General features: G+C 44.1%; 1 protein-coding gene across 5 annotated transcripts in view; it reads right to left on the bottom strand.

The window, feature by feature from the left end:
• LOC141197243 (uncharacterized) overlaps window positions 1-27,106 on the bottom strand; it is a 98,526-nt gene that overhangs the window by 24,600 nt on the left and 46,820 nt on the right. For all 5 annotated transcript variants that reach the window (XM_073662640.1, XM_073662642.1, XM_073662641.1 and 2 more), the window contains 2 exons: window positions 19,530-19,627; window positions 18,947-19,058 (listed from right to left, as the gene is read on the bottom strand). In XM_073662640.1, the coding sequence (XP_073518741.1) occupies window positions 18,947-19,058; window positions 19,530-19,627 (210 nt within the window). The remainder of the gene's footprint in view (window positions 1-18,946; window positions 19,059-19,529; window positions 19,628-27,106) is intronic.

The raw sequence follows: 27,106 nt of genomic DNA, 5'->3' as shown, positions 1-27,106 counted from the left end.
AATTAGTTTTATTTATTTTTTACGCAGTTCACTGTGCGGCATAAGTGATTGGATTACTTAATTCTTCGGATTGGTTCAATTACAGATTTATATTGTTTTTTTTATGTTTGGATGCTATCACACACTATAAAATATTTTTTATACAAGAAAAAAGTTTTTGCAGTGCCATATTCTAAAAGTTATAATTTTTCTATCTTTCTGTCGAAAGTCATGTGAGGGCTTGTTTTTTCAGTCTCAAGAGTAGCCATTTACCTGGCTAAGGCCACGTTTTAAAGCATGCCCATGATATTCTGAACCGGAAGGTTCACTGGATCCAACCAGCTGCCGTGCCCCTCTGCTTCTCCCCTGCTAGGAGTATGAAAGAGTGCTCAGTTTGGACTTGCAACTGTGCTACTGGTCAGATCTTCAAGAGCGCACCGCCCCGACAAGCAGGAAGCCAGGAGGCAGAAGAAAGAAACCACATGAGAACACTCTGTTAAGATGATTTTGAGAAGTAATTTATTTGGCTCCCCTTGAGGAGCTTTGAGAAGATTTTCCAAATTGCCTAACAGGGACCCCACTTCTATGGTAGAATTCAGGAGTCCAAAAATCAATTATTTGCCCCTCTAAGCACTGCTGATTTAAAATATCTTATAACAAAATGCTGCACTGCAATTTTTAACAAGACTAGTTCATCTATATGCTATTTCTAAGTCAAATGTCTAACAAAGCTGTCTTGGTTAAGGGGATTCTGTCATCAGGTTTTTGCTACCCCATCTGAAAGCAGCATCAATGTAGTGACAGAGACCCAGCTTCCAGCAAGGTATCACTTCCTGAGCTGATTGCTGTCATTTTTATGAATTCACTGTTTTATCAGCAGGAGATCTGCAATTATCTGAATTCTGAGCTCTGTATAACCCCACACCCACAAATGATTGGCAGCTTACTGCCCATGAACAGTATACACAGAAATCTGCCAATCAGTGCTGAGGGTTTGGTTATACAGAGCTCATGAATATGCTTGACTACTTTTCAGAAGATTTACTGGTCCTCTAGTGTTAATCTCCTGCTGATGAAACAAGTGATTTTATCAAAACTACACTAAACAGCTGGGTAAGTGACACATCACTTGAATCAGGGTCTCTGCCCCTACATGAATCTGCTCTCAGATTAGGTGGCAAAAAACTGGTGACAGATTCCCTTTAACCCCTTAACAACATTTGACGTACTAATACGCGTCTGTGCCCTGGGACTTAAGAGCCAGACCCGTATTAGTACGTCATGGCGATCGCGCACGCACACAGGCTGTGCGGGCGCGATCGCCGCCGGGTGTCAGCTGATTGTCACAGCTGACACCCGGTAATATGTGCAGGGAGCGGTCCTGCACCGCTCCCAGCACATTAACCCCCGCGATGCTGCGATCGAAGTCGATCGCAGCATTGTGGTGGCAAGGGGAGGTGATCGCAGATACTCACCTCCTCTTCCGGCTTCCAGCGCTGACTGCCGTGGCTTCCAGGATGTTGCCATGACGACCCGATGTCGTCATGACAACATCCGGGTCACTCTCCAAATGCAACATGGTGTCCGCTAACAAATTGTCGGCTCAAATTGTTAGCGGACACCATGATGCGTTTGGAGAGCCCCTGTGTGCCCAAACATTGGAGCTCCCCCACAAGTGACCCCATTTTGAAAACTAGACTCCCCAAGGCACCTTTCTAGATGCATAGTGAGCAGTTGGAACCCCCAGGTGCTTCACAAATTGATTCATAAAAATGAAAAAGTGTTTTTTTTTTCACTTTTTCATTTTTACGAATCAATTTGTGAAGCACCTGGGGGTTCCAACTGCTCACTATGCATCTAGATAGGTGCCTTGGGGGGTCTAGTTTCCAAAATGGGGTCACTTGTGGGGGAGCTCCAATGTTTGGGCACACAGGGGCTCTCCAAACGCAACATGGCGTCCGCTAATTATTCAAGCAAATTTTACAATCAAAAAGTCAAATGGCGCTCCTTCCCTTCCGAGCGCCCAAACAGTGGTTTTTCCCCACATATGGGGTATCTGCGTGCCCAGGGGAAATTGCACAACAAATTTTGGGGTCCATTTTTTCTTGTTACCCCTGTGAAAATAAAAAAAATTGGGTCTAAAGTAACATTTTTGTGAAAAAAGTTAAATGTTCATTTTTTTCTTCCACATTCCAAAAATTCCTGTGAAGCACCTGAAGCGTTAATAAACTTATTGAATGTGGTTTTGAGCACCTTGAGGGGTGTAGTTTTTAGAATGGTGTCACTTTTGGGTATTTTCTGTCATAAAGACCTCTCAAAGTGACTTCAAATGTGATGTGGTCCCTAAAAAAATGTTTTTGTAAATTTTGTTGGAAAAATGAGAAATCGCTGCTCAACTTTTAACCCTTATAGCTCCATAACAAAAAAAATGTTGGTTCCAAAATTGTGCTGATGTAAAGTAGACATGTGGGCAATGTTATTTATTAACTCTTTTGTGTGGCATATCTCTCTGATTTAAGGGCATAAAAATTAAAATTTTGAAAATTGCCAAATTTTCAAAATTTTTGCCAAATTTCCGTTTTTTTCACAAATAAACGCAAGTGATATCGAAGAAATTTTACCACAATCATGAAGTACAATATGTCACGAAAAAACTGTCTCAGAATCAGGGGGATCCGTTGAAGCGTTCCAGAGTAATTACCTCATAAAGTGACAGTGGTCAGAATTGTAAAAATTGGCCTGGTCATTAACGTGCAAACCACCCTCGGGGGTTAAGGGGTTAAGGAAGGCAGTGTAGGACTGCTCCAAAATGTCAATAAAGAACACTGGCTGAGTCTGTATGGTTGCCGCCTAGGAATTGCATTAAGTGAAACAGAATCTGTAGGTCAGAAGGCTCCTTACTATACCAATGTCACCTCTTCCTCCCCCCATGCCTTATATGTCAAGTAGCAGGGTGGATTGTGCCCCAAAAGTAATTTATAGTTCACTGGTTACCCTTTTCCTTTGAAACCTGTTCCTCTTCCCCTTGATGTTTTAGTTTTTTCCTTTCCTTCTTTCAAGAGTCACAACTCTTTCTGTCAACATAAAAGTATAAGGACTATTTTTTAAAGTGTATTTTGCTCACTTATATAGCGCCATTAACTCCACAGCACTTTACAGATATTGTCATCGCTGTCCCCATTGGGGCTCACAATATAAATTCCCTATCAGTCTTTGGAGTGTGGAAGGAAACCGGAGAACCCGGAGGAAACCCACACAAACACAGGGAGAACATACAAACTCCTTACAGATGTTACCCTTGGGTGGATTCGAACCCAGGACTCCAGCAGTTCCCAGTGATGTCAATTTAATGTTTTGAATATAAGCATTCATATTACTATATACAGTGGGGAAAATAAGTACTTTAAACATTGCCGATTTTGCTAATTTTCTCCCCTACAAAAAATGGAGAGGTCTGTAATTTTTATTGAAGGTACTCTTCAACTGTGAGAGACAATCATAAAAAAATCCTGAGAATCACACTGAATGATTTTTTACATAATTAATTTGCATTTTATTGCATAAAATACGTATTTGATACAATAGAAAAACAAAACGTAATATTTGGTACAGAAAACTTTTTTTTTTGCAATTACAGAGGTCAGACATTTCCTGTAGTTCTTGACCAAGTTTGCACACACTGTAGCAGGAATTTTGGCCCAATCCTTCATACAGATCTTCTCCAGATCTTTCAGGTTTAGGCTATGTGCCCACATCGCGTTCTTGTAAAATTTATTCGGCCCACGAAAACACTTGTAAAACTGTTGCCATGTAAAGCAATGTGAATTCTGATGTGCTGTGCACATGATGCGCTAATTTGCGTGCAAACGCGGCATGACCATTTCTACCGTGATTACGCCGCAAATTCGCGGCCATTGAGGAACACTGAAACACAGAAAACCCACAGGTATATGTGGATTTGCTGCGTTTCAATTAAATTCAATGGCCGCGAATTTGCAGCATAATCGCGGTGCGTGTGGCACCCAGGATGAAGAGGAGACTACAACTTCTCTTCATCCCGGCTACCACGCGGTGAAAAAAAGAAATAAAAAAGACCTGTATACTCACCTCTCCGGTCTCCTCCCGGCCGCGTCCTCTCTCCTCGGCGTCCCGCAGTGTACTTGCAGGACCTGCGGTGACGTCATTTAATCAGCTGATGGTCACCCGACCGCTGACGTCAGCGGTCAGGTGATGGTTGCGTGACCATCAGCTGACTAAATGACGTCACCGCAGGTCCTGCAAGTACACCGAGGAGAGAGGACGCGGCCGGGAGGAGACCGGAGAGGTGAGTATACAGGTTTTTTTAATTTTTAACTTTTTAATTCTTTTTTTTTTTTTTTTTTTTTTACTATAAATGCAGCATTTTAAGCATCTAAGTTGGCCACACAATATAAATCCATGGCAGTTGCATGGATTTATATTGTGTGACCAACTTGTCAAGCACTTTTCCAAGTGATGCTCAAAATCGCTTGGAAAAGTGCTTGAAAAAACGCATGCGAAAACGCATATAAAAACGCTCGAAAAACGCTTCTCCCTGGCAAAAAAACATGTAAATCTGCACGTTTTTTTTTCTGCTAGAGAGAGGCAAAAATGTTCTGCATCAAATCTGTATCGTGGGCACTAAGCCTTAAAGCTGTTGCTGGGCAACATTGAGTTTCAGCTCCCTCCAAAGATTTTCTATTGTGTTCATGTCTTGAGACTGGCTAGGCCACTCCAGGACCTTCAAATGCTTCTTACGGAGCCACTCCTTAGTTGCCCTGGCTGTGTGCTTCAGGTCATTGTCAAGCTGGAAGACCCAGCACCGACGGATCTTCAATGCTCTTACTGAGGGGAGGAGGTTGTTGGCCAAAATCTCGCAATACATGACCCCATACATCCTCTCTTCAATACAGTGCAGTCATCCTGTCCCCTTTGCAGAAAAGCATCCCCAAAGTATGATGTTTCCCCCATCATGCTTCATGGTTGGGATGGTGTTCTTGGGGTTGTACTTATCCTTCTTCTTCCTCAAACCCTGTGAATGGATTTGATACCAAAAAATTGTATTTTGGTCTCATCTGACCACATGATCTTCTCCCATGCCTCCTTTGGATCATCCAGATGGTCATTGGTGAACTTCAAACGAGCCTGGACATGTGGTGGCGTGAGCAGGGGGACCTTACGTGCCATACTGGATTTTAATCGATGACGGCGTATTGTGTGACTATTGGTAATGTCTGAGACTGTGGTCCCAGCTCTCTTCAGATCATTGACCGGGTCCTTCCGTGTCGTTCTGAGCTGATTCCAGACCTTTCTCAGAATCATCCTTACTAGTGATGAGCGAGTATGTTCTGTTAACCCTTTCGACGAGCATGCTCGAGCACTCGCCGAGTATCTTCAGTGTGCTCGGCGTTATGTTTGAATCACTCCCGTGTGCATGATTTGTTTGACAGGAAAGAAACAGGCATTCCTAACCTCTATTAAAGCTGTCAAACAGTCGCAAATAATGCACACGGGAGTGATTCAAACAGAACACCGAGCACGCTGAAGATACTCGGAAAACACCAGACCATACTTGTAAGGCTGTGTGCCCACGATGCGTTTTTTAAGCGTTAACGCAGCAGCAAAAACGCTGCAGAAACGCTTAAAAAACGCATGGTAGAAGGCCTGCCATGTTCCCCAATGATAATCCGCATGTGCTGTGCACATGCTGTGGAAATTTCCGCTGCGGATTATCATTGCGGAAAAATACGCAGCAAGTCCATTAATTTTGCGGACACGCAGCGTAATTGTCGCCATTCAAAGCATAGATTCCGCATCACTGCATCTGTACATGCGGAATTCATGCGTTCCAATGTGCGGATGGTACCCGGGTGTGGAGGAGAGGAGACTCTCCTCCGGACCCGGGTACCATAGGATCTGTGAAAAAAAGAATAAAAAAAAAAATAAATAAATGTTGTTATACCTACCTTCTGACGGCCCCCGCTGCGCTTGTCCTCCTTTGCCGGCAGCTCGCGGTGGACTAAAGCACCTGCACTGACGTCACAATCATTTGACGGCAGGTCCTTCAGTGCAGTGTACCGCGAGTTGCCGGCAGCCATCAGAAGGTAAGTATAGATTTATTTTTTTATTTTTAAACATTCTTTAAGGTCACACTATATAAATCCATGCCGGTTGCATGGATTTATATAGTGTGACCAAGTTGTCAAGCACTTTCCAAGTGATGCTAAAATCGCCTGGAAAGCGCTTGTCAACCCGCATGCGGAAAAGCATGTGAAGAACGCTTCACATCCGCATGTGTTTGGCAGAAAAACGCATGTACAATCTGCATGCGTTTTTTTCTGCCAGGGAGATGCAGAAACGCTCAGGAAAAAATCCTGAGCATTTCTGCATTGTGGGCACATAGCCTAAATCTCGAGTAATGAGCATGCTCCCTCATCACTAATCCTTACTCCACGAGGCAAGATCTTGCATGGAGACCCAGACCAAGGAAGATTGACAGTCATCTTGTGTTTCTTAAATTTTCTAATAATTGTGCCAACAGTTGTTGACTTGTCACCAAGTTGCTTGCCTATTGTCCTGTAGCCCAACCCAGCATTGTGCCCGTGTACAATTTTATCCCTGCTGTCCTTAGACAGCTCTTTGGTCTTGACCATGGTGGAGAGATTGGAGTGTGATTGATTGCGTGTGGACAGGTGTGTTTTATACAGGTAACGAGTTCAAATAGGTGCAATTAATACAGGTAATGAGTGCAGAGTACGAGGGCTTCTTAAAGAAAAACTAACGTCTGAGAGCCAGAATTCTTGCTGGTTGGTAGGTGATAAAATGCTTACTTTATGCAATCAAATGCAATTTAATTATTTAAAAATCATACAATGCAATTTTCTGGTTTTGATTTTTAGATTCTGTATCTCACAGTTGAAAAGTACCTACGATAAAAATTACAGACCTCTCCATTCTTTCTAGGTGGGAAAACTTGCAAAATCGGCAGTGTATCAAATACTTATTTTCCCCACTGTATTTTGATTCAAATCCCATGCACCACAACTCCATGCAAACTTGGCTTGAACTTCCACCCAGTCAAAGAACGAAACTATGGTGAAGACCATTTGGCCAAACAGTGTTTGTCATTTAATCTGATGGAATAAATAAGAAGATGAAGTATTAACCTATCTCTCGTGCCGTAGACCCTTGTACTCCATTCATTTTACTATAAAATGTACTGGAAAACGAGAAGAAAAATATTCCAAGTGCGGTGTAATAGCAAAATAAAAAATCTGTTTTTTTTATCTTGTTTTTACAATGTTCTTTGTGCATTAAAAATGACCAGGAAACATGATTCACCAGGTCGCTCAGAAATTTGTAGAAAATAAATAACTCTCGTTTATGTCCCATCACGTTTTTATATTATTGGCCAAAGGGGGCTTGTTTTTGTTTGGTGAGCTGAAGCTTTCATTAGAACCATTCTGGATTACATGCTTTTTTTTTTTTTTTTTTTTTTTAGGTGAGTGAGGAGGAAAAAACACTTTTTTAAATTCAATTAATTCTCTTTAGACCGTCTACCATTCAGTTTAACCCCTTTACAAACCAAGGTGGTTTGCACGTTAATGACCAGACCAATTTTTACAATTCTGACCACTGTCACTTTATGAGGTAATTACTCTGGAACGCTTCAACGGATCCCCCTGATTCTGAGACAGTTTTTTCGTGACATATTGTACTTCATGATCGTGGTAAAATTTCTTCGATATCACTTGCGTTTATTTGTGGAAAAAAACGGAAATTTGGCGAAAATTTTGCAGTTTTCAAAATTTTAATTTTTATGCCCTTAAATCAGAGAGATATGTCACACAAAATAGTTAATAGTTAATAAATAACATTTCCCACATGTCTACTTTACATCAGCACAATTTTGGAACCAACATTTTTTTTTTTTTTTTTTTTTACTTTTGAAAGAAATCCCTAGCCCAACCCTAGCCCAACCCTAGCCCAACCCTAGCCCAACCCTAGCCCAACCCTAACCCCAACCCAACCCTAGCCCAACCCTTTTTATTTTTTTTATTCTGTTCCGCGTTTGGTAAAATTGATAAGGTAGCTTTATTCTTCGGGTCAGTACGTTTACAGCGGTCCCACATTTATATTGTTTTTCTATGTTTTGGCGCTTTTACATAATAAAAGCAATTTTAAAGAAAAAATTATTTTTTTGCATCACTTTATTCTGAGACCTATAACTTTTTTATTTTTCGGCTGATGGAGCTGTATAGTGGCTTGTTTTTTGTGGGATGACATGACGTTTTCAGCGGTACCATTTTTATTTATATTAGTCTTTTTGATTGCGTGTTATTCCATTTTTTGCTTGGCGATATGATGATAAAGCATTGTTTTTTACTTCGTTTTTTTTTTTTTTTTTTTTTTTTTTTACCGTGTTCACTGAAGGGGTTAACTAATGGGACAATTTTATAGGTCAGGTCGTTCCAGACGCGGCGATACTAAATGTGTGTACTTTTATGGGTTTTTTTTTTTTTTTCATAATAATATTTATTGATGGGTACATTATATTTTTTATTTTTGGTGGATTATTTATTTATTTATTTTTTTTAAATATTTTTACAATTTTTTTTATTTTTTCCACTTTATAAAAGTAAAAAAGTGTCATACTTTGTCCCACTATGGGACTTTCACTTTTTTTATTCTTATCGCCTGCATAGCACAGGAATGGAGCACCATCCCTGTGCTATGCAGGCTGTCAGCGCTGCACAGGGAGAAGATAGTTTGGTCATGCACTGCGCATGACCAAACTATCTTCCTGCTGTCTGGTGACCCGGATGTTGTCATGACGACATCAGGTCGTCATGGCAACATCCGGGAAGCTGCGGCAGACAGCGCTGGAGGCCTGAAGAGGAGGTGAGTATTGCGATCACCTCCCCTAGCCACTGCAATGCTGCGATCGACTTCGATCGCAGCATTGCGGGGGTTAATGTGCCGGGAGTGGTGCGGGAACGCTCCCTGCACATAGCACCGGGTGTCAGCTGTGACAATCAGCAGACACCTGGCGGCGATCGCGTCCGCACTGCCTGTTTTATTTTGAAACACTAAATTACTTACCGGTAATGTGATTTTCCTGATCCCATGACAGCACCACAACGAGATGGGATCTGCCCTTCCAGGACAGGAAACCTACAGAATAAAAGGGCGGCGCCTCTCCACCACCTCAGTTGTTTACAGACCATGAGAGAACACTACTTAATATTTATATATCCCATGATTTTTCCTTCTACACACCACGTGAATCAAACACCACAAAGGAAATGAAGTGATCAACTTCTACCAGTGATGGGAGGGAATATAAGGGTGCTGTCATGGGCTCAGGAAAATCACATTACCAGTAAGCAATTTAGTGTTTTCCCATCACCCATGACAGAACCACAAGGAGATATTTGCAGAGAAAAAAACTTTAAAGTTAGGGTGGAACCACAGCCTGTAGAACAGTTTTACTAAAGGAAAGGACAGCAGAAGATCCCAGATCAAGCCTATAGTGTCTATAGAGGGTAAAGGTGAAGACTGAATCGCAACCTTACATAATACTTGATGGGGACATACACTTTCTTATTGTTCTGCCATGGATTCCCTTGATTAGCACAGAAAGTGGGGTGCACAATTTCCTGACTTCTATGGAAATTGGAAGCTATCTTTGGAAGATAGGGTAGCCCCGGAATCGGCCCATCTTCTAGGATCTGTATAAACAAAGGATTAACCGACAAAGCTTGAATGTCACTAACTTACCATGCTGAAGTCAGGGCCACCGGTATAATATTCTTTAATTTGAAGACCCTGAATCCATGGGTTCAAGCGAAGGCTTGTTAGAGCTGTAAGCACTGGATTCAGATCCCAGGGTGCCATCTTTGGACTGAAAATGGGCCTAGATCCAAAACTCACTTTCACATTCCTTGCTTATTCAATGCAGGTTGGACACTGTTCCAGTAGTCTACGGCTAAAAAGGTCCACTTGCAATTCTCTTAGTCTTTATAGGAGGTGCTGTTAAAGATAAAAGGTGAGACTTCGCCATCTGAATTGATTAGACATAAGTGTCATTAGGGATCTTGGCCGAGTTCCTCCATAATAGTTTACGTAAGATAAAGCTACTCTGTTGTATGACAATACCTTTACATGGTGACCATGCATAGATGATTGGAGCTTTCTTATATTCTGCCTAAAGCTTTTTTAGGTTAGAGGAACCGGATCTTTGGAGGCAACACACGGGTGTGTACCTGTGACCATGCTACTACTGGAATGTAGGAGATTAGAGTTATTAACAGCAATGTTGCCTTGTTTAGAGTTGTGGCCAGACTGCTTATTAATGTTGACATATAGCAGGACTCTTTATTCTACCTTGGGAGACCACAACTCTTAGGGTATGTGCCCACGTAGCGTTTTACAAGCGTTTATGCTGCGGAATTTCCGCAGCATAAACGCTTGGGAAACGCTTGGTAATCCGACCCCCATGGTCCCCAATGACAAGCCGCAATGTCAATGCCCATGTTGCGGATTTTTCCGCAGCATTTATGCTGCGCTCAAAAATCCGCAGCATGTCCATTAATTTTGCGGACACGCAGCGTAATCGCCGCCATTGACTTGCATTGAAACGCATAATATCCGTGTCAGTATATTCGTACACACAGATATTATTCGTTTCTATGTGCGGATGGTACCCAAGTATGGAGGAGAGGAGACTCTCATCCAGACCTGGGTACCATAGAAACTAAAAAAAAGAATTTAAAATAAAAAATAAAGTTTATATTCACCTTCCGATGTCCTCCTGGTGTTTTGTTTGCTCCGTCCGGTGTCTTGCACTGCTCGCGCTGTTGTGAAGGACCTGCCATGATGTCACTGAGTCATGTGACCCATTACATGGCTCAATGACATCACCGCAGGTCCTTCACACCACCGTGAGCAGTGCAAGACACCGGAGGGAGCAGACAAAACACCGGGAGGACATCGGAAGGTGAGTATAAACTTTATTTTTTATTTTTTTACCATTCTTATTCTTTTTTTTAACTAACTTGGTCACACTACTATAAATCCATGCCGGTTGCATGGATTTATATAGTGTGAACAAGTTGTCAAGCACTTTTCCAAGTGATGCTAAAATCGCTTGGAAAAGCGCTTGATAACCCGCATGCAGAAATGCATGCAAAGGCGCTTGACAAACGCTTCTACCTGGCGGGGAAAACGCATGTAAAAAATGCATGCGTTTTTTCCTGCCAGGGAGAAGCGTAAAAAATATGCAGCATTTCTGCTTTGTGGGCACATAGCCTTTACTCAATGCCCAGTGAGTTCTGCAGCGCTCGATGGATCTGCCCATAATCCCAAAATAGTTGAGGTAAACTATTGTTAACCCCTTAAGCCCCGCGGGTGGTTTGCACGTTAATGACCGGGCCAATTTTTACAATTCTGACCACTGTCACTTTATGAGGTAATTACTCTCGAACGCTTCAACGGATCCCCCTGATTCTGAGATTGTTTTTTCGTGACATATTGTACTTCATGATTGTGGAAAAATTTCTTCGATATCACTTGCGTTTATTTGTGAAAAAAACGGAAATTTGGCGAAAATTTTGAAAATTTTGCAATTTTCAAAATTTGAATTTTTAAGCCCTAAAATCAGAGCGATATGTCACACAAAAGAGTTAATAAATAACATTTCCCACATGTCTACTTTACATCAGCACAATTTTGGAACCAAAATTTTTTTTTGTTAGGGAGCTATAAGGGTTAAAAGTTGACCAGCGATTTCTCATTTTTCCAACAAAATTTACAAAACCATTTTTTTAGGGACCACATCACATTTGAAGTCACTTTGAGAGGTCTTTATGACAGAAAATACCCAAAAGTGACACCATTCTAAAAACTGCACCCCTCAAGGTGCTCAAAACCACATTCAAGAACTTTATTAACCCTTCAGGTGCTTCACAGGAATTTTTTGAATGTGGAAGAAAAAAATGAACATTTAACTTTTTTCACAAAAATGTTAATTTAGACCCAATTTTTTTTATTTTCACAGGGGTAACAAGAAAAAATGGACCCCAAAATTTGTTGTGCAATTTCCCCTGGGCAAGCAGATACCCAATATTTGGGGAAAAAATACTGTTTGGGCGCACGGCAGGGCTCGGAAGGGAAGGAGCGCTATTTGACTTTTTGATTGTAAAATTTGCTTGAATAATTAGCGGACGCCATGTTGTGTTTGGAGAGCCCATGTGTGCCCAAACTTTGGAGCTCCCCCACAAGTGACCCCATTTTGGAAACTAGACCACCCAAGGCACCTATCTAGATGCATAGTGAGCACTTGGAACCCCCAGGTGCTTCACAAATTGATTCGTAACAATGAAAAAGTGAAAAAAAAAAACACTTTTTCATTTGTATGAATCAATTTGTGAAGCACCTGAGGGTTCCAAGTGCTCACTATGCATCTAGATAGGTGCCTTGGGTGGTCTAGTTTCCAAAATGGGGTCACTTGTGGGGGAGCTCCAATATTTGGGCACACGGACTCTCTAAATGCAACATGGTATCCGCTAACAAATTGAATGGAAAATCGGCTCAAATTGTTAGCGGACGCCACATTGCGTTTGGAGAGCCCCTCTGTGCCCAAAGTTTGGAGCTCCCCCACAAGTGACCCTATTTTGGAAACTAGACCCCCCAAGGCACCTTTCTAGATGCATAGTGAGCACTTGGAACCCCCAGGTGCTTCACAAATTGATTCGTAATAATGAAAAAGTGAAAAAAAAAACACTTTTTCATTTTTACGAATTAATTTGTGAAGCACCTAGGGGTTCCAAGTGCTCACTATGCATCTAGATAGGTGCCTTGGGGGGTCTAGTTTCCAAAATGGGGTCACTTGTGGAGGAGCTCCAATGTTTGGGCACACAGGGACTCTCCAAATGCAACATGGCGTCCGCTAACAATTTGAGCCAATTTTCCATTCAATTTGTTAGCGGACACCATGTCGCGTTTGGAGAGCCCGTGATGTGCCTAAACAGTGGAGCTCCACCACAAGTGTCCCCATTTTGGAAACTATACCCCTCAAAGATTTTATTAAGGTGTATAGTGAACATTTTGAACCCAGAGGTACGGCACATTATTTGTTTACGTTAGGTCATCATATTGAATAAGTTTTCATTATTCTTGAGCGCAAGTGCTCGCTACTTGAGTTTGCATCGGGTACTCAGGTATGCACCATGTACAGCGTGTGCTCGAGTGACATGCTCGAGTCCCTGCTCCGCATGTTTCACGGTTATTAGACACCCAAAAAAAAACATGCGGGGATCGCTCGTGCATGGCAGGCAATCCCCGTAAAGTTTTTTGGCCGCGAAGCATATGGGGCAGAGACTCGAGCATGTCACCCAAATACCCACGATACTAAATGCATACCAGAGCACCCGATGCAAACTCAAGTAGCGAGCACTTGCTCTCAACACTAGTCGCCATATCGTCATCTTTTTTTCTTACTTTTGAAAAAAATCCCAACCCCAGCTCTAACCCTAGCACAACCCTAGCCCCAGCACAACCCTAGCCCCAGCACAACCCTAGCCCCAGCACAACCCTAGCCCCAGCACAACCCTAGCCCCAGCACAACCCTAGCCCCAGCACAACCCTAGCCCCAGCACAACCCTAGCCCCAGCACAACCCTAGCCCCAAACGCAGCCCTAACCCAGCCCTAACCCTAGCCCAATCCTAACTCAAGAGTTTATTTTTGACGCCGTTCCTTGTGCGGTATAAGTGATTAGACGACTTTATTCTTCGGGTCGGTGTGATTACAGCAATGCCAGAATCATATGGGGTTTTTATGACTGACAGCTGTCACACACTAAAAGACGCATTTTTTGTAAAATCTAGTTTTTGCATCGCCATATTTTGAGAGCTATAATTTTTCCAGATTTTGGCAGACAGTCATGTGACTGCTCGTTTTTTGCGGGATGACTTGACGTCGTTATTGGTGCCATTTTCAGGCACGTGACATTTTTTGATCGCTTTCTATTCCGATTTTTGGGAGGCAGAATAAACAAAAACCAACAATTCAGGAATTGTTTTTTTTTTTTTTTTTTTTATTCTGTTCCGCGTGTGGTAAAATTGATGAGGCAGCTTTACTCTTCGGGTCAGTACGTTTACAGCGGTACCACATTTGTATCATTTTTCTATGTTTTGGCGCTTATACACAATAAAAGCTATTTTATAGAAAAAAATATTTTTTAGTATCGCTTTATTCTGAGAGCTATAACTTTTTTATTTTTCGGCTGATGGAGCTATATGGCGGCATGTTTTTTGCGGGACGAGATGACGTTTTCAGCGGTATCATTTTTATTTATATGCGTCTTTTTGATCGCGTGTTATTCCACTTTTTGTTTGGCGGTATGGTGATAAAGCATTGTTTTTTGCTTGTTTTTTTTTTTTTTTTTTTTTACCGTGTTCACTGAAGGGGTTAACTAGTGGGACAGTTTTATAGGTCAGGTTGTTCCGGACGCGGCGATACCAAATATGTGTACTTTTATTGTTTTTTTTTTTATTTTTTTTATAATAATATTTATTGATGGGTACATTATATTTTTATTTTTGGTGTATTATTTTTTTTTATTTTTTTATAATATTTTTGCACATTTTTTTTTTTTTTTTTCCACTTTCACACAGTTTATACACTTTATTACTTTGTCCCACTCTGGGACTTTCACTTTTTTTTTCTGATCGCCTGCATGGCACAGGAATGGAGCACCATCCCTATGCCATGAAGGCTGTCAGAAGTGCACAGTGTGAAGATTGCTTGGAGATGCACTGCGCATGTCCAAGCAATCTTCCTGCTCTCTGGTAACCCGGATGTTGTCATGACGACATCGGGTCGTCATGGCAACACCCGGGAAGCCTTTGCAGACTGCGCTGGAAGCCGGAAGAGGAGGTGAGTATCGCCGATCACCTCCCCTTGCCCCCGCAATGCCGCGATCGACTTCGATAGACTTCGATCGCAGCATCGCGGGGGTTAATGTGCTGGGAGCGGTGCGTGACCGCTCCCTGCACATAGTACCGGGTGTCAGCTGTGACAATCAGCTGACACCCGGCGGCGATCGCGCCCGCACAGCCTGTGTGCGCGCGCGATCGCGATGACGTACTAATACGGGTCTGGCTCTTAAGTCCCAGGGCACAGACGCGTATTAGTACGTCAGATGTTATTAAGGGGTTAATGCCTCTTCCTTCGATATGAGAGTTGTCCTAACTACTATAAGTCTCCATAAAGCCTTAAGGCTCATTAACATCTAAATGGAAGGACACAAACTGAAAGCCTAAATCCTCATTTTATGCCAAGAACTATTCTCAGGAAATTTGATGTTTCATGTGAATTGGAACCGGATTGTATATCTCCTTAAACATCTATACTACTATATAGCAATCTGGAACTGCAGATTTACTAGCAGGTTTTATAGAGTCCATTTCCAATGATCTAACTCTCAGGAATCTGTACAGCCCCTTCGGGTTGTAGCATACCCAGGTAGGACTGGGTTAAATAATAGCTTTACAGGTCTTGATTAGGGCACCTCGAGAGCTAAGCACCAGAGCAGGCTAGGCATTCACCTTAGTCAGACTGCTAGAAAGCAGAGCAGACTGTATGCGTCTTGGAGCTAATCAGAGACACAGGCCAGACTCCACCGGAGCAGAGTCTGCAAGTATCAGTAGTTGCCCTGGATAAATATTGTTTTGTTTGATCAAGCTGGGTTAGCTGAGCTGCATATGAGTAGTCAGGGTCTGTCCTATTTAGTCAGTGTTTGGACAAGATCAGAAATATTAATGTTTATGACTTCTGTGAAACCTGTAAAAAGCAATAAAACTGCGCTTGATTCAACCAAACCCACAATGGCTGTATGAGCACTACATGATGCCTCCTACCTTTAAGAGTGAAACCCTACAAGGTTTATTATTAACCTGCAAAACTAAGGAAGAACTCTTATTGTCACCTGCCTCCAACCGGCCGTAAACTGAGCCAGCTGAGCACCAGCCAGGATTACTGCCATCCTCTGTCTCAAAATAGAGGCTAGGATATTTTTCCCCCTGAAGTCGGTAAGCTTGCCATGCACAGTTTACAGTTGCTGAACTTAGTTTTGTCAGACATAAACTTAGTTGTTCAACCAGTACCTTTACAAGGAGGGACTATGAGGCATAGGGGCACCCTGAAGCACCGAGAGACACTATGAGGCCCCATAAGGTACTAACAGGCACTGTGAAGCGCTATGAGGTACTAACAGGCACTATACGGCACTATGAATGCACCATTAGGCACTGTGATATGCTATGAGTTACTATATGTTATGCTATGAGGCGCTATGAAGTGCTATGAGGCACTATGAAGCACTATACGCTATACGGCACTATGATGTGAAATGAAGAGCTATAAGACCCTATGATGCGCTATAAGACACTGATGCGCTGTGATGCGCCATGAGGCACTATGCTATGATGTGCCATGAGGCACTATGCTATGATGTGCCATGAGGCACTATGCTATGATGTGCCATGAGGCACTATGCTATGATGTGCCATGAGGCACTATGATGTGCTATGAGGCACTATGATGTACCATGAGGCACTATGCTATGATGTACCATGAGGCACTATGCCATGTTGTGCCATGAGGCACTATGCTATGTTGTGCCATGAGGCACTATGCTATGTTGTGCCATGAGGCACTATGCTATGTTGTGCCATGAGGCACTATGCTATGATGTGCCATGAGGCACTATGCTATGATGTGCCATGAGGCACTATGCTATGATGTGCCATGAGGCACTATGATGTGCTATGAGGCACTATGATGTACCATGAGGCACTATGCTATGATGTACCATGAGGCACTATGCCATGTTGTGCCATGAGGCACTATGCTATGTTGTGCCATGAGGCACTATGCTATGTTGTGCCATGAGGCACTATGCTATGTTGTGCCATGAGGCACTATGCTATGATGTGCCATGAGGCACTATGCTATGATGTGCCATGAGGCACTATGCTATGATGTGCCATGAGGCACTATGCTATGATGTGCCATGAGGCACTATGCTATGATGTGCCATGAGGCACTATGATGTGCCATGAAGAGCTATGCAATGAGGCACTATGACGTGCTCTTTGTGAAGCGCAAAGAGGCTTTATGAGGCACTGCACGCAGATTTTTATTTAAGAGTAATCCATCTGAATGAAGGATAAACCTTTCCTTTGGGTGGTTAATCTCAATTGTCAGACTAGCCCCACCCGAAGGAGCCAACTGATGAGACGCAGCTGGACAGCAGACCTCCACAGAGACCATGTGCTGTATGAACACTATGTGCTGTTCTATGGATGGAGTAAACAGACTGGAGGACAACAGTAAAAACCTCTGAGTGTTCGTTTAACATTTACTGAGCAGATTGAGGCTCATTTTTGTGGTAAATTCTGAAGCCCAATCAGGAGGCTCTGTGCGGCCCAGACATGTGGCTAACTTTAGCCTAGAGGTCTAAGGTCCAGCTTCCATCCTGAAGCCAAATTTAAAGCATGAGGCCCTTGGCCCAGATGGGGTCTTACAGAGCGCACACACACCCATTTTTGAGTTTTGCGCCAACTTCCTTCAGCCTTTCCTAGTAACCATAACAAGGAAAGGGCCCCATAAAAAAGGTAAACATTCACAAAGATCACTCATCACCAGCTGTACGGATTCAGAGGCTGGACCAAGTCACAGGCATGTTCATCTCCATCCGGCCGTGCCTGAGCAATACTGGGGTGGCCAACCCCAGGCAGGGGCGCCTCCAATAGTGCACTGATCAAAGCTGGAGCTGCCAACCTCAGGTAGGGGCGCAGCTCAACAGACGCTCCCATTGATGTGCAAAGCTGGAGCTGACGATCCCAGACAGGGGCGCAGATCCACAGCTGCTCTCTCACTGACGTGCAGAGCTGGAGCTGCTGACCCCAGGCAGGGCCTCCACTCAGTCATATCCGGATCTTCAACAGGTAAGCCTGTCTAAGGTTCTCCCATCAAGGACCCTCCGGTATGCTTGTCATCAGGGCCGCAGGCTGGTACAAAACAGTAGCAGGAAACATGTTAGAAGACATGGGTCTCCGCTACTTCTTTTTTCACCGACGTGCGTCTTAGGGCGCGATTTCCTGGATAGCGTCCTGCGCAACCAGGATGGACGGTGCCAGGCTGCCATAAGGTAATGGTGAGGCGGCTGCTCACTCCCGTCCGACGGAACAGGCTCGCTTGGACCCACCATGGCGCTTCTAGGTCCCTGACGCCGGCCGCAGCAGAGACTGAACCCTGTTGGAAACTGACCGGCCCAGGTCTGGGAATCATCTCCTCTTTCTTCTGCCGCCATTTTAACAAGGTTCCCCCTCAAGGACAAGAAACCAACAGAGGTGGTGGAGAGGCGCCGCCCTTTTATTCTGTAGGTTTCCTGTCCTGGAAGGGCGGATCCTCTCTTGTTGTGGTGCTTTCATGGGTGATAGGAAAAAGTGTCTCTATAGCAAGGAATAAAAATATAAGCATTACTTACCACTTGAACCCCCTACTGTTCCAGCACTACCATTAGGGTGGTCATTGCCAGTATTAGAAGTGATATTTAATGCTACAGCCAATTAATGGCTTTGGCGGTCACATGCTGTACATGTAAATGTCACTGTACAGGCAAGTGATAGGTTGCAATGGTTAGGCAACTGTAGACTCAACGGATAACTAGTGCTTATCCCTATATGGTATAGCGTTCTCTACTACAGGGCCAATTTTAAAAAATATCAAAATATATATATTTTTTTTAACTCTTGCCCCTGTATGATGTTACAGTTACATCTGATGTCATACTAATAGTGGAGGGTATACAATAAAAAAACATTTAGGGATTATACTATGGGAATTAATTATCTCTTGGCACATTTAGGATTTATCACTTACCTGTGTTGATATCTGTGGGAATTTCCACCTCCTTACACAGCTGCTTTACACCAAGATACATCTCCTCTTCTTCAATTATAATTTCATCTTTGATATCAGACACTTGAATGACCTTTTTTGGCAAGTATGGAACAAGTAACACACAATTAAGAAAAGATTTTGAGAAATTTAGGAGTGAAAACAAAACATTTGTAACTACTAAAACAATACCAGTATTACATTTTGTGTATGTACACATGCTGCGTATTTGTAGCTTTTTTTCCATTGCAGTGTTTTGTGCATAATAAACGCTGCATTATACAATAGCAGCAAAATGAATGAGATTTCTAAAATCTGATTCACACAATTGAATGAGTTATTTTTTACAAACTGCAGCATGTAAATTGTTTGAGTTTTTCTCCCATTTAAATGAATGCAAAAAAAATGCAAGTAAACACGCAATGAAAATGCAAGTAAAAAAACATAAAATATGCGCCTATTTACTGTTTTTCTTGCCAGGAGATGTATTTTTAGTGCAGATAAAAGAAAAATCACTGCAAAAATAGAGTGTGTACATATCCTTAGTGTTTGATACATTTACTACCTGATCATCATGATTGACATTCGGATTTTCCACTGGAAGAAACTGAGAATACAGTGGAGTTGTATATCTCTCTGGTAGACTTCTCTTACTAGATCTGTCTGTGAAAGGAATATTAAAAAATTAAAATTATCTAAAGGTCACTGGCAGATCTGGCTTATTTCAATAGGATCTTATATGTATCACCACCTGGGCTGTGGAGTCAGTAAAGGCCCCGTCACACTTAGCGACGCTGCAGCGATCCCGACAACGATACGACCTGTCAGGGATCGTAGCTGCGTCGCTATGTGGTCGCTGGTGAGCTGTCAAACAGGCAGGCTCACCAACGATCAGGGGAGCAGCGACATCATGGAAAGAATCTTTCCACGATGTCCAGCTCCTGGTTACCAGCCTGCTGAAGCAGGAGCAGGCTGGTAACCATGGTAAACATCGGGTTACTAGGGGCACATGCGCATCGCTGCGATGTGTGTGACCAGCGGGAGGGCAACGACCAAAAAAAGGTCCAGGACTTTCTGCAGCGTTCAGCGACCTCACAGCAGGGGCCTGATCACTGCAAAGTGTCACACATAGCGACATCGCTGGTGAGGTCGCTGTTGCGTCACCAAAACCGTGACTCAGCAGCGATCTCGCTATGTGAGACGGGGGCTTTAGCCAAACAACCAACTCTGAATCAGACGCCTCAGTTTCTCTGACTTCCAACTCCAACTCCAAGACTCCGTAGAACTGCCTCAACTACTGAGCATGTACATAAAGTGTAGCACAGATTCATCTCACCTAAAAGCCGAGGTCCTTAGATCAGAACTAGAACATACATTTATAGGTCATTTCATAACTTTCCAAAATTCTTATGAAACCATTGACAGCACATTCAGAATTGAACTACTGTACCCAATTTATTATATACTGTATTTTAGGGGTCGGAGTCGGTCCATTTTAGGATTCCAACTCTGGCTCCACAGCCCTGACCACCACCACAAGCATTAAACTCTCAGCAGAACTTACCAAATGTAGCCTTGTCTGAAGAGTAATATTTCATCTGAATATTGTTTACATAGGATCAAATGATATACACTTGTTGGCGATCAATATACACGTGGTTAATGTAGTATGAGCCTGCTGATTAAATTGGAATGCTTATCCATCTAATGTGCAATCATGAGGTAAAACTAAGTACACCCTCTTTGAACTCTAAGGTTTTGTGCATCAGGACATAATAAAATAATTGGTCCTTAGAAGGTCTTAAAATTAGGTAAATACATGAATGAAACTGTGTCATAATTGAACAAATACTAGGCCAAAATGCAGAAGCAGCGTAAAAAATTAAGTACACCCCATGAATCAATAGCTTGTAGAACCACCTTTAACAGCAATAACATGAAATAATTGTTTTCTCTATGACTGTCGGCCCCTTACATTGTTCTGGAGGAATTTTGGACCACTTATCCATAAGTTTTGCGTATATTCATATATGCCAGGTGCAAGACTTATTTTATTTATTATGTAAAAAGAGATATATAGCTCACCACGCCGCTGTAATCATCAACTTCGTCGGAGATTCCCTGGAAGGAGCTATTCCTGCTTGTGACTGCAGCCATATGCAACAAGGAAGGAGGAGGGAGGAACGTATTCCAGCATCACTATCCAGGTAAAACTTAGTTTCTTATTAGTGTATCATTAAAACCGAGTTAAAATGGAAGTTCCTTATGCGTTTCTGGCACCACAGTGTGCCCTTAGTCATAGGATATAAAACAACAGTAAGGCAAAGTTTTGGATATCACTTTGGTAGGGAATCAAATCTCTCATGGGGTCGACACTATGCTGTATAGAAAGGAGAATGCAGGAAACACTACTTTGCTATCTTCCAGTTCCCATCTCCAGCACACAATACAAGCGATTCCACATGGGGAGTTCATAAGAGCCAGACGCATTTGCTCTAATAGTGAAGCTTTTCTCTCAGAATGAGCAACTATCTGCAAAAGGCTATCTGATAGGGGATACAACAGGAAACATATACAGTGAATTGTGAAAGTATTTGGCCCCCTTGAACTTTTCTACCTTTTGCCACATTTCTGGCTTCAAACATAAAGATAGAAAATTCTAATTTTTGGGGGAAGAATTAACAACAAGTGAGACACAATCGTGAAGTGGAACGAAATTTATTGGATATTTTAAACTTTAACAAATTAAAAACTGAAAAGTGGGGCGTGCAATATTATTTGGCCCCTTTATTTTCAGTGCAGCAAACTCACTCCAGAAGTTCAGTGAGGATCTCTGAATGATCCAATGTTGTCCTAAACGACTGGTAATGATAGAATCCGCCTGAATGAAATCAAGTCTCCGTATAAATGCACCTGCTCTGTGATAGTCTCAGGGTTCTGCTTCCAGTGCCGAGAGCATCATGAAGACCAAGGAACACACCAGGCAGGTCCAAGATACTGTTATGGCAAAGTTTCAAGCCGGATTTGGATACAAAAAGATTTCCCAAGTTTTAAACATCTCAAGGAGCACTGTGCAAGCGATCATATTGAAATGGAAGGAGTATGAGACCACTGCAAATCTACCAAGAATCGGCCATCCCTCTAAACTTTCATCTCGTACAAGGAGAAGACTGATCAGAGATGCAGCCAAAAGGCCCATGATCACTCTGGATGAACTGCACAAATCTACAGCTGAGGTGGGAGAGTCTGTCCATAGGACAACAATCAGTCGTACGCTGCACAAATCTGGCCTTTATGGAAGAGTGGCAATAAGAAAGCCATTTTTCTCAAATATATCCATAAAAAGTCTTGTTTGAAGTTTACCACAAGCCACCTGGGAGACACACCAAACATGTGGAATAAGGTGCTCTGGTTAGATGAAGCCAAAATCGAACTTTTTGGCCACAATTGAAAACGATATGTTTGGCGTAAAAGTAACACTGCTCATCACCCTCAAAACACCATCCCCACTGTCAAACATGATGGTGGCAGCATCATAGTTTGGGCCTGCTTTTCTTCAGCGGGGACAGGGAAGATGGCTAAAATTGATGGGAAGATGGATGGAGCCAAATACAGGACCATTCTGGAAGAAAACCTAAAACCTGTTGGAGTCTGCAAAAGACCTGAGACTGGGACGGAGATTTATCTTCCAACAAGACGATGTTCCCAAACATAAAGCAAAATCTACAATGGAATGGTTCAAAAATAAATGTATCCAAGTGTTAGAATGGCCAAGTCAAAGTCCAGACCTGAATCCAATCGAGAATCTGTGGAAAGAGCTGAAAACTGCTGTTCACAAACGCTCTCCATCCAACTTCAATGAGCTTGAGCTGTTTTACAAGGAAGAATGGGCAAGAATTTCAGCCTCTCGATGTGCAAAACTGATAGAGACATACTCCAAGCGACTTGCAGCTGTAATCGCAGCAAAAGGTGGCGCTACAAAGTATTAACTCAAGGGGGCCGAATAATATTGCACGCTCCACTTTTCAGTTTTCAATTTGTTAAAAAGGTTTAAAATATCCAATAAATTTCGTTCCACTTCACGATTGTGTCCCACTTGTTGATTCTTTCCAAAAAAATTTGAATTTTATATCTTTATGTTTGAAGCCAGAAATGTGGCAAAAGGTATAAAAGGGGGCCAAATACTTTCACAATGCACTGTAAAGACGGATTTTGGTAAGAACTTACCTGTAAAATCCTTTTCAGCGAAGGAAGGAAGGGAGACACAGATTCTCTACTTCGTGGGGGTAGGCGGAGCCCCATAGGATAGTCACCTCAGATTGGAAAATGACGACCGGCCCCTCCAGTATATAGGCTCCTCCTACTCCCATGTTCATCAGTCCGTACACAAGCTAAAGAAGAGCAGACCAACCAGCAGAACAACATATCCCCTTCTGAAATTTCAGAAATGAGAGAAAACAGGTTATGTAATAGAAACACACAGTCTTAGGCATACCCCATTGGACCTGACAACTGTGTAGAGCTGGCGAAACTGGAAGGAGAGTCGTAGAGCGCTAAACCCAGTCCAGAAGATCGACATCAGGAAGGAGACGCGCTGCATCTAGAAACACAAAAAAACACTTCTGCCCTGGGAGGGTGCTGTGTCTCCCTTCCTTCCTTCGCTGAAAAGGATTTTACAGGTAAGTTCTTACCAAAATCCGGCTTTCAGCAGCAGAAGGGAAGGAAGGGAGACACAGATTCTCTACTTCGTGGGACGTCCTAAAGCAGTACCTACTTAAGGGTGGGAAATAGAGGCAGAAGCTTCCATACCCCAAAACCTAGGCAAGAGCGCAAACCGCGCTAAATAATGGAAAACTAAGTAAAGGGATAACTTAAATTACCGCCGCCCGCAGGACCCCGCGTCCCAGGGCCGCATCGGCTGAAGCACTTACGTCCACCTTATAAAACTTAGTAAAGGTGTGAACGGAGCGCCAGGTGGCCGCCCGGCAGAGCTGCGCTGCCGAGGCCCCCTGACGAAAAGCCCACGATGAGCCAATGGCTCTCGTGGAATGAGCTTTAACTTTAACCGGACAAGGCTCGCCCTTGAGCCGGTACGCTTCCAGGATAGCTGAACGGATCCACCGAGCTATCGTGTCTTTGGAAGCACGTTGACCACGCCGACGACCTGCCGGAATTACAAAAAGAGAGTCCGACTTCCGAAAACCTTGAGTGATCATAAGATAGAACTTCAATGCCCGCACTAAGTCCAACGAGTGCAAGGCCCGCTCCCTTGGATTCTTAGGTCCTGGACAAAGCGAAGGCAACACAATGTCCTGATTAATGTGGAATTGTGACACTACCTTAGGCAAAAAATCTTCACGAGTACGAAGCACCACGCGATCCGGAAAAAATTCCAGAAAAGGAGGTAAGCAAGAAAGTGCTGCCAATTCCGATACCCTTCTCAAAGAGGTGACTGCCACCAAGAAGGCCACCTTCCAAGAAAGTAGTAAAAGTTTAGCAGAATCCATAGGCTCAAAATGCCTAAGCTGAAGGGCTTCCAGGACTAGATTAAGCCGCCATGGAGCCACAACTGCCCTCCGTGGCGGAAACGGACGTGCGATTCCGCGAAAAAAAGAACGCACATCCCTGCGAGAGGCCATAGCCTTCCTAAAAAGTGCGGAAAGAGCAGAAGCCTGTCACCGCACCGTACTTACTGCCAAACCCCTGGCCAGACTAGATTGCAGAAAGGCCAAGAAGTTGGGGATGGAAAAAACCCTCGGGTTTCTTGAGGATCCAGAACACCATGAATAGAAAGACTCCCAAGTTCTGTGATAAATCCTGGACGTAGCTGGACTCCGGGCCGCCCACAAGGTAGCAATGACCTCGGGCGAAAAACCGCGACGGGTCAAGATCTCGGTCTCAAGAGCTACGCCGTCAAACGAAGGGACCTCAGGTCCGGATGACGAATGGGCCCCTGAGTGAGCAAGTCCGGGCGAAGGGGTAGCGGAAACGGAGGTGCCGCCTGAAGAGACACCAGCGTCGAATACCATGTCCTCCGCGGCCAGTCTGGTGCTATCAGAATTATTGATACCCTTTCGAGTTTGATCCGTCGGATCACCAGAGGCAGTAAGGATATCGGCGGAAACGCATAGATCAGCTTGAACTGACCCCACGGGGCCACTAGAGCATCCACCGCCACTGCCTCCGGGTCCCTGTACCTGGACATGAACGTCGGAACCCTGGCATTCAGCCTGGATGCCATCAATTCCACCTGAGGAGTCCCCCAACGGGAACACAGCAGAGAAAACACTTCTGGATGGAGACTCCATTCCCCAGGGTCCACTTGCTCGCGACTGAGGAAGTCCGCCGAGATACTGGAATGTGAATTGCAGAAATTGCAACTGTGGACTCGGCCCAGACCAGGATCCGAGAGACCTCAGACATGAGACTGGAACTCCTCGTCCCGCCTTGGTGGTTGATATACGCGACAGCCGTAGCGTTGTCCGACTGGATCCGGACCGTTAGACCGCTCAATAAGACCGTCCAATGTTGGAGGCAGAGAAATATTGCTCTCAACTCCAAAATGTTGATCGGGAGAGACGACTCCTTTGGCGACCAGACCCCCTGAATCCAGAGGTCGTTCCAAACTCCCCCCCAGCCTGTCCGGCTGGCATGGGTTGTCACCACCGACCATCTCGGGGGAAGGAAGGATTTCCCCACGGATAGAGTCTCCGGACGTAACCACCATCCAAGAGACTCTCGCACCCTGCGGGAGATAATAACCGAGCGATCCAGAGAAGTTAGCGATCGATCCCAATGGGTCAGAATAAGGTCTTGGAGATCCCGGGAATGAAATTGTGCAAACGGTACTGCTTCCATTGTTGCCACCTTTTGACCCAGAAGGCGCATGCATTCCCGAAGGGACATTGACAGCGCCGACCTCATAGCCTGGACCAGAAGACGAAGGTTCGTCTGTTTGACAGGAGGCAGGGACACAACTGCCCGAACAGTATCGAACTGCATCCCCAGGAAAAGAATGGACTGTGCTGGCTCCAATGACGATTTCTTCCAATTGATCAGCCACCCGAAGTCCATCAGGCACTGAAGGGAGAGATTGCGAGCCGTTATTGCCTCCTCTGCTGTGGGTGACACTATGAACAGGTCGTCCAGGTAGGGGAGGATCGTAACCCCCTGTCTTCGAAGAAGTGCCATGAGAGGAGCCAGAATTTTTATAAAAACCCTGGGAGCTGAGGCCAACCCGAAGGGTAGGGCCACAAACTGGTAATGGGCTTGACCTATAGCGAAACGCAAGAAACGCTGGTGAGCCCTGCCGATAGGGATATGCAAATAGGCGTCGCGGATGTCTATCGACAACAAGAAACCGTACTGCGACAGGGTCGCTATCACCGATCGGAGAGACTCCATGCGGAACTTCCGTGTCTGGACGTAAATATTCAAATCCATGAGATCCAGCACCGGACGAAACTTGTCCTCCTTTTTGGGGACCACAAAAAGGTTGGAATAAAAACCCATTCCCTGGTCTTCCGGAGGAACCTGAACCACCACACCCTGCTGTAGGAGAGAGTCGACCTCCTGAAACAGTGCGGCATCCAGTCTTGGCACGGACGGAATGCCCGTCAGACGAAACCTGTCTGGAGGTAGAGAATGAAACTATGAAATAGCCTGCCGACATAACCCGTGTCACCCAGGCATCTGCTATGTGGGATGCCCAGATCGACCCGAATTGTAGCAGACGACCTCCCACCCGAGAGCCCTCGGGAGGATCCCTGGCGTCAGTCAGCCTTAGCGGACTTTTTATCAACCTCCCGTCTGTCCTGACGGGACGGTTGCTTCCAGGGAGTACGAGATTTCTGGGCGGATCTGCCGGAGGATGAGGGACGACCCAATCTCCAAGAAGGCTGACTGAATCGTCCCCTGGCCCGAAAGGACCGAAGACCTCTGCTGGGCCCTGTCCTGCTGGCTGTGGATGCCACTGCCTTTTTCCCAGGCAGAGTAACATCCTTTGCCAAAGCTAAAGCTATTAGTTCCGAAAGATCTGAACCAAAGAGCTGACCGCCCTTATATGCCAGACTAAGCAATCCCTGTTTGGATACCGCATCTCCGGTCCACTGTTTAAGCCACAGAGCTCTTCTAATCGTGACT

The sequence above is a fragment of the Phyllobates terribilis genome, unplaced genomic scaffold (genome assembly GCF_046119375.1).
Source record: "Phyllobates terribilis strain yellow unplaced genomic scaffold, ASM4611937v1 Scaffold_80__1_contigs__length_6766528, whole genome shotgun sequence".
Lineage (NCBI taxonomy): Eukaryota > Metazoa > Chordata > Amphibia > Anura > Dendrobatidae > Phyllobates > Phyllobates terribilis.
Note: the sequence above shows the minus strand (reverse complement) of the source record. Positions and strands in the feature narration are given on the sequence as shown.